The following is an 8,618-nucleotide window of genomic DNA, read 5'->3' as shown; positions in this document are numbered from 1 at the left end:
TCTACACGAATCTATGTGATATGATTTTCGCCCTCACTGTCACCCGCACCTTTTTTAGTATTAATTGCACGCTGACATTGGACACGACACGAATGAAGCGTGGTTACGCCTCCCCGTTGCTCCTATTTCTGAGGTTAAAATTATTACCAATTTATTATTTATTAATTTTTTTTTTGCAGAAAATAGAAAAAAAGAAAAGAAAAACTGAGTTCTTGTTTTTAGGGTTCTACGTGTACGGAGCCTCCGTGAATTCCGACGAGGATGACTGAACGCGGGGCTCCTCTTCCACATATGTAAACGGCGTCTTCTTCTCCATCATTGTAAGGCCTTTTCTTTTTTTTCCCCAAATTTTCTGTTTTTTTTGGGTTTTTTTTCGTGAACGATCGGCGATTTCCCGTTCAAACGAGCTATCGAATCCGAAAAATGGTGTTCTGAAAGAAAATCTCGAAATGGGTTCTGGGTTTTTGCGCAATACTCCGGCCATGGGGAGCCAGATGGTCTCTGTTTATCCTGAAGAGCTTAGCTTCCCCTGTGAGTCTTGATCTTCAAAGTTTTCTTTTTTCCTTTTCTTTCTTGAATTGTACGCACAAGTCTGAAGATTTGTGGAGTTGATTTGCTGCGTTTTTTGTGAGATTTGGAAATCTCTAGTGTTTGGTCATTATATTTGCTTTTTTGAGGTAGATCTACGTGTGCTTGGGAAAGAAGTGCCGTTTTTTTGAGGTTTAATTACGGCTCATGTGTTTATGAGCTAGATTTATGTTTTTTTTTTCCTCTAAAGCTAACTAATTTAGGTTTTGCTTTGACAAATGGATCGATCGATTGTGTGTTTGTGGGAATAGATAGGGTTTAGTGAAACATGCAGAGGGATAAGTTTGACTGTTGAGCGTTTTTGGCAAATGGATCGATTGCATGTTTGTGAGCGCCATTGGCTGTATGTTTTGTGAAGGTCTTGGTGGAAGATTTAGGATTCAGTGGCACAATTTTGTCTTATAAGCTGAAATTTCAAAGGCCTTGAAGAAAAAATATAGCAATTTCAGAGTTTAATTGAGTCATGTGGATCAGTGGGCTTGGCTTGTTATGGGTTTTCTGTTTTCTAAAATGATCTGGTGTAAGATGTGGATTTTCTTTGCTTCGTTGAGTTTGTGTTTGTGAGATTAGGTGAGCTTTTTGTGTCATGTGTTCGGATACAAGTGTAATTTCTTCTGTATTTGTTAAAACGCAGCAGTTTCAGGATTTAGCTGCTTCCAGATTTGTTTGCTTGAATGATCATGAATTTGGTGAAAATTTTGACATGGTCTTGATGTAATATTTGGAGTAAATCATTAAGGCCTCGATTTCCAAGTTTGATTTATTATTCATTTATGATTGGAGGAGAAGGATTCATGTGGAAGACACAGAATGATTTTCTTTGTTGGTTCATATCGCCGACCCCAATTGTTTTGGGATGAAGGCGTAGTTGTTGTTTGTTGTATAATGTTAGTCTTGTGTGAACTCTTGGGAGATCTAGGGTTCAGTTCTTGGTGTGTATTCATTGTTGACAAATGTGCTAACTAACTGAAGTCTGTGAAGCTCAAATAGTTCTCCAAAATTTATTTCATTTTATTCTGTTCATGTGTTAAAATTTGGATGTTTTCATCTAATGCATGAATAGTTGATACGTTCATCGCTGACTATAAGCTTAATCTCTGAATGGACGTTGACAGTTGAGCTCGACAAGCAAAGCTATTGCAATCTCAAACTAGTGAACAACAGTGAACATCATGTTGCTTTTAAGGTATTGCAATAGTTCTGTGGGTGAAGTATATCATGTCCTTTATTATTTGCATTTTATCTGAATGATCAAAGTTTCCTTATGTGCCACATCCTGCTGCACACATCCATGATATATAAGAAATATGCTAATATTTTTGTGAAGTTGTAGAATGTCAATAAAAACTGAAATGTGGTATTTAAAAAGATCACATGTTTTGTCACAATATTCAAAGCATCACATTTTTTGTATATTTACTTACACATAAATACCTATATACATTCCTATACATGTGTGTGTGTGTGCTGGAGGGAGGAGAGAGACAGGGTGTGTGTAACCAACACGAAAGGTATGCATATCCTTAAATCTTTTTTCTAGTGGCTTGAGTCTGACTTGTACTGGTAACTGGCATAAATGGGATTTCTGTAAATCTGCAAGCTGCTTAAAGAGAACTTTATGAGAAGCTGTGTTTCCCATGCAAGTTAACAAAAGTGCCATAGAGGCTACTTGCCAATTCAAGGCATGCATAGGAAAGGAATGTAGGTGGCAACCACTAACTGGATACCATCATACCAGATGTTTTCACATAGTTGGAAGCTTCTAACATGGAGTGAAACATGGGAAATTGCATATTTTCCCACCTACAATGAAATTGTAAGCTAACCTTGTCATGTTATCATTCTTCAGCCCATGAGCACCCACTAGTTGTTTATGATAGTTGCCCTTTTGCTTATTGTGCATAATGGTTGTACTTTAATTAATGTCATAGCTGCACTGCCTTCTGACAGATCAAGACCACTGCACCAAGGAAGTACTTTGTGCGGCCAAATACTGGCAGTATACAACCATGGGATTCAATTGTAATTTTAGGTATTGAATTGGCTTGTTGGAATTGTGATTTTCCTTCTTGTAATCAGGTTTTTAATATTTCATATTGTTTTTTATCACTTTTTCTTTTTGCTTGTGCTTCTGAATTTGAAGTTACCCTTCAAGCACAACGAGAATATCCACCTGACATGCAATGCAAAGATAAATTTCTTGTGCAGAGTGCCATTGTGCCTCTTAACATAGACCCAGATGAGATCCCCCCTGAGACAGTATGTTGTGTTCTTTGATCAAGTTTTTTTATTCTCTGTCATTTTTTGTTTGTTATTGCTGCATGTCATCATGATTGAGTTCTTTTTCTACTTTACTATAGTTCAACAAAGACGGTGAAAGAAAAGTAGAAGAATGCAAGCTCAGGGTTGTTTATACTGGTCAATCTACATCTAATGGTCCAAGAAGCTTAGAAGATCATATATTATTTCATTCGTCAATGTTAAGGAGCTCAAAGCATACTGCTGATAGCAACTCTGTGAGACCTTCTATTCAACTTATTTTCTCTTCAACCAGGGGATACATAGAACCCCTTGCTTTTATTTTATTGTCACTTTAGATAGAACCCCTTGCTCTTATCTTTTATCAGTTTCTTTGTATTTTTGATAGATCTCACAACCTTCTGTTGGTTTTTCCTCTTTTTTTCCTTTTTTTTTTTGCAGATGCACAGTGTTGGAAGTTCTGAGGAGGTGACTGTAACTCTTGCTTACCTTCCTTTTCTTCTTGTACAGATAGCTGTTACTAGAGGATTATTATACATTTAATTACTAGTTTGACTTGATGTTTAAAGCTAGCATATATTGTTCGATGTGATTCCCAGTGTTTGAAAATATAGATGGATCTATTAAAAGTCTGTGTTTGATTTGAAGGTGATTTTCTTAAGTATCATTTTTCTATGCCAATTCATCTGGTTAACTTCAGGCACATGCCTTTAAAAAAAAACTTCAGGTACATGAAAAATAAAACTCTTGCTCAATGCTGCACTGGTCAAGCATTGTAATATATGTGGATAAACATCAGAGTCTTTATTTACATGTAAGAAATTGTGAAGCTGAGAGTTTACCTCTGTGCATCACTCACTGAGTCACTGCTCATATCATGAGAATCTCTGTATTTAAGTCCAGGTGCTTTAAAACCAGTTTGATGACTATCCAAAAGGATTGTCAACATTTGTTGGCTGGATGTTGATCCATCTCTGAGCCTAAGTTCTTCAATCCATACGTAGGTATTTGGCTTACTCAAATGGAACAATCAGAAAGAAATATCAGTCCTATTCATGTAGATCCTACTTTATATAATGTTTTAGTTGAAAAAAAATAATTTTGCATATGATTGGCATGGATGTAGAGTTATAGACCTGAGTTTAGTTAAATTTAATTTATTATATATCTGTGGCTGCTTCACATTTTGATCAAGCCCACACATTTAGTCCGAGATTGTCAATCAGTTCATGATCTGACCATTGACAACTCTATTGTGTATAATTCATCCAAGTCATTTATCCATTTAGTCATTTATAGATCTCATCATGACTTGATGATCAGAATAAACTTCAAAAAATATCCTATAGTCCTGTTTTCAGAATCACTCCTTCCTATTCGCCAGCTAATGTTTGACCATTTCCTCTATACCCTAACTCCAGTATTGCCATTTTTTTTGGTCATTTTATACCTTTATTCAAAGGTTCCTTTGTTCATCCTATTCAAACCCTACCATGTATGAAATCTAACCTTTTCAAAGCCAAGAAAAATTAGGATATAGTGATCAAGTTCAATGCTTGTCGTCATTCTTTTAGCTATCAAGGTCTGGTCCTGTAGCTATTGCTGAACTTTGATAATAGTTACTCCATAACTTTATATTTGAACAGGATTTAGAGAAGGATACCATTAGTGCATTTTGTGATAAATCTACAAACCATGTGGTTGACTGTTAGAACTTAGAAGGTGTCGGCATGTTTTAACCATACAAAACATTGAAACTAGTCTTAAGAATTGTACTCTTGGATCTGACATATTTGATGCATGTAGATATAATATTTCATCTTGATTTTCTTCATGATAGATCTTTCCTTTTCTAATTACCATGTAATGTTTCTGCTGTTGCAGAGCCAGGCTATGTTGCACTTAAGGGAGGAAAGGGATGCTGCTCTCAAACAACATAAACGCTTGCAGCTAGAGCTGGTATACAACACAGATCTATGTTTCTCCTGTTTTTTCTATTTTTTTCTCATTATCTGCTATAGACATGATATCAAATTCCATCATACCATCCACGTTGTATTTGCATTTTGAATGGTATTTGAATTTATGCTTGGCTCTGTAATGTACTTGATTTTTGTCTGTGATGATTTATTTCAGGAGATGTTGAAGAAAAGTCAAATCCAGAAAACAAATGCACTTTTCTCATTAAAGTTCACAGTCATTGTTGGCGTTGTGGGTATTTTAATTGGGTACATATTAAGCCTCCAATGGTCCCTATCTTCTAGGGCAAAAGTCCAAGCTTTACTATGAATTTTCTCGAGTTTGTAAGCCCACCTAAATGAAATGGGGGATCTTTCTCCTCTTTTCCTATCTATGTATCTTTCTTTTGCTACTATGTTTCCAAGCTCTCCCATTTCTCAGTTTTTTTTTTCTTTCTTGTGAGAAGAATTATAAATTTTTTATTAAATGTAAATTCTTGTTGTATCTGATTGATTAAACTTGGTTCAGTTTGTATAATCTGAACACCGAATAATTTGTATTATGCAAAATATTACAGCTCGTCGTAAAAGTTAATCGTGAAAGTTTATTATGGTGCATCTCCTGATGAGGGTTCTCTGCTTTTCTTCCATTTCCTCTTAAAAACTGGGCTGCCTCGGACTGGAGAATTGTGGGTCTGGTCAAAAGTGCACAAATTCAACAAATATATAAGCTGGTTATCTTCAATAGATTATTTGAAAATTGAAAATTTCTACCATTATCTAGAAAAACAAAGGAAATAAAAAGAAATAGAATTAACTGGAAATTGTCTCATAGTTCAACTCTGAATAAACTCTTAGATTTTTCATCATTTTATAGATGAGAATTCCTAATCACAATCCTTTTGCTCTGCTGTTGCATCACCAGTTCAGTCAAATCCTTCAAAGTCTTCTGCTTTGTAGTGGGATGAATAATATTATGTTCGAGGCAACCTGATGACTGTTGGCACGTGAATGACTGCTAGAACCAATCTCTTGTCTGAATCTGTTTCTGAATCGAATTGGACGAGAAATAGCCAGAACCAAATCCAATTCAATCATTTTGAATCAATCTACTGAAAAGATGGATTTTTTTTTTTTTGTAAATTCAACACAGCAAAGAAAAAAACCAAGTGTAAAGTGATTCGGCACCAACCTATACAGCCAAACCAGAGCTGAATCGGTTGATTTTGCAAGGGGGCCTGAAAAAGGAATATGGCGAAGGAGAAGGAAGGTCCCACTGCGACACCGGTGCCTCGCGTCGCCGGAGCTTGCAGCAGAGAGGGAGAAGCTCGGAGGGGGGCACCGCGGGTTCACCGAAGGGAGGCCGGCGGCACAGTCTCCGGTGGCTGCAGAGCACAGGGGAGGAGAGCCGGCGAATGGGGTCGCCGGTGACAGATGGGGAACGCCGGAACGGAGGGGCAGAGCACAGAGGAGAGAGAAAAAGTGGCGAGGGTTTTACCCCTCGCCCCCTTTCGGCAGGCTCTAGACTCATCGAGAGCCCGGGTCTCGAGTCGACTCGGTTTCACGAGTCCCGAGTCGACTCGGTTTCAAATTCTATCGCCCACGCCCACCCCTGGCTCCGCCACTGCAGGGCCTGAATAGGCCCCCGCATTGAATTGAAATAAGCCCGATTCGATTTGAATAATCCAAGTTCCATTGTTGTTGACAACATTGGTTAGAACAGTTTTCTAAGAGATCGTTTGTTTCATGCTGTAGAAACAGAATTCAGCGGAAGCCAAAAATCGCCACAAAGCCCGCCCTTAGTCAGAAAATGCTTCCCGAGGGAGTGAGGAGCGACGTGGGTTTCCGTTGAAACCTTTTGTTTCGGGTGGTGTTCATTTCAATCCAGGAAGGAAAGAGTGCCACTTTCATGAGAAAGGGAACTTTCCCATGAAAGTGAGCGTGAAACAAACATGGAAGTGCATTATCCAGCTAATGGACACCGCGAACAACTCTATGTATTGTCCTAACCAACGGCTAGAATTAGTCCACATTCTAACCAGGATGTGGACTGATCCTAGCAGTCCAGATGCAGCAGTTGGATGGTTAGGTGAGATTCATGCTCACCTTGGTAAAAGCCCGTTTTCAGCTCTTAGTCGTTTAATGAATCAGGTTTTCCATTAGTTGAAAGTCGTTTATCGAACAAGCTCTAGCCTCTAGCTCAAGCCCACATCTAGGTTCACTAGGAGCATCAGAACCATCATATATATACCTTAATTTATTCGGATGAAAAATAGACAAACTGTGATTAATCAGCAATCCAATAATTTAATTGTGATTGGTCGGTAAACAAAACTTAAGATTTTGTAGTATTTTTAAAGTAATATTTTTTTTATAGTGGTTTGTTTTGTAAATTCTAGGTTAGGAAAATTATAGGCATTGAAAAATATTCGAGACCTTTTTTTTCTTCTGATTCTATATATCATGACGTTAAACGAAAATTGACATTAGGAGTTCACTTAACTAGACGTCTGAGATATTTAAATAAAGAAACATTATAAAACTTAAAGCCCATGAAACTGAAAAAAAATAATTTAAATAACTAAAATAATACAATTATAATAACGATTGTAAATATAATTATAATAACCATATTTTTCTGTAAAAACTTATCTTGGACCTCTCCTTCGGTTATAACCTTTGCATCACCTATTCCAAAATATCACCAAAATATCAATAAAGATCTTGTGTTGGAATATTCGGGGACTGAATTGCCCCACCAAACGTCTTTTCCTGGCAAGTTGGATCCGTCAAGAAAAGCCCGATCTTATTGCTCTTTGTGAAACGAAGATGGCAGATATCTCGAGCTCCGTCATCTCCGAAATCTGGCGTGGTGCAGATTCCTTCTTCAAACCTGCGACTCAATATGCGGGAGGCATCCTCATCCTCGGGAAGCATTCTCTAGCCTTACAACAGGTGGACGAAGGTACGTTTTCCATATCCATCACTCTTCCCTTACCTACTCAGTCTATTCCAGCTGTGGTCACTATGGTGTATGGTCCCCACCGTCAAAGCCGTCGGGAGGAGTTTTGGTTGGACTTAAATAGGGTTATTGCTTCATTCGGGGATCAGCATATTATCATGGGAGATTTCAACTGCCTTATGTCTCCTATCGATTCTAGCTTTCCGGTTAATTTCTCGGCTTCAATGAGGGGCTTTCAAAATTTTATTCAGATGAACCGGTTGTACCACGTTCCCCATGTTGGTGAAGCTTTCTCGTGGTCCAATCGACGATCTACACCGTGCTTCCGTCTGCTAGACAGGGTGCTCGTTTCGTCAGAGCTGCTGAGTTCTATTAATGACATCTCTTGTTGTCTTCTGCCACCATCTGTCTCAGACCATAGTCAAATGGTTATCCGATGGGGTCAAGGCTTCACCGGCGTTAGATCCTTTAGATTTGAGCAATGGTGGCTTAAGGAGGCGGGCTTCGAGTCGTTAGTCCATCAATCTTGGAGTAGACCTTGCTTTGCAGTCCGGGCAGCTACAAGATGCATGGTTAAGCTTTTTCGTCTATCCCGCGATATCAAATCTTGGCTCATCTCCAATAGAATAAGTAAATTCCAAAATCTGGGGGATTGGGAGCGAGAGCTGGCATCTATCAATCAGTCTCTCTTGGATACGTCATATATGAATGCATCAGATATTGAATGTCTCAATGCTAGATCGGCCGAGCTGACTCTTCTAGTGCAATCGTGGCGTCTAAAGGATGAAATTCGTTGGAAGCAGCGGTCAAGGGTAAATTGGCTTAAAGCGGGTGACGGAAATACAAGGTTC

The 8,618-nt window shown here is 38.4% G+C and overlaps 1 protein-coding gene across 1 annotated transcript; it reads left to right on the top strand.

Annotated features, from left to right (window-relative positions):
* Positions 1-482: 482 nt before the first annotated feature.
* On the top strand, positions 483-5,423 carry LOC149813552 (vesicle-associated protein 2-1-like). Its single transcript, XM_089991983.1, has 8 exons — positions 483-531; positions 1,704-1,774; positions 2,539-2,620; positions 2,732-2,847; positions 2,949-3,104; positions 3,289-3,315; positions 4,732-4,806; positions 4,984-5,423. The coding sequence occupies exons 1-8, from the start codon at positions 483-485 to the stop codon at positions 5,134-5,136; spliced, it is 729 nt and encodes a 242-aa protein (XP_089848109.1). The 3' UTR covers positions 5,137-5,423.
* The last annotated feature ends 3,195 nt before the right edge of the window (positions 5,424-8,618 follow it).

Source organism: Nuphar pumila, chromosome 16 (assembly GCF_984573655.1).
Source record: "Nuphar pumila chromosome 16, dmNupPumi1.hap1.1, whole genome shotgun sequence".
Classification (NCBI taxonomy): Eukaryota; Viridiplantae; Streptophyta; class Magnoliopsida; order Nymphaeales; family Nymphaeaceae; genus Nuphar; species Nuphar pumila.
This window is presented reverse-complemented; position numbering and strand designations above follow the sequence as displayed.

What these genes read in the sequence shown, in the direction of transcription:
- LOC149813552 (XM_089991983.1), top strand. Translation starts at nt 483, where the DNA reads ATGGGGAGCCAGATGGTCTCTGTTTATCCTGAAGAGCTTAGCTTCCCC. An exon ending in ATGAGATCCCCCCTGAGACA is followed by an intron (nt 2,848 to 2,948) that starts GTATGTTGTGTT and finishes ACTTTACTATAG; the next exon opens with TTCAACAAAGACGGTGAAAG. An exon ending in AACGCTTGCAGCTAGAGCTG is followed by an intron (nt 4,807 to 4,983) that starts GTATACAACACA and finishes GATTTATTTCAG; the next exon opens with GAGATGTTGAAGAAAAGTCA.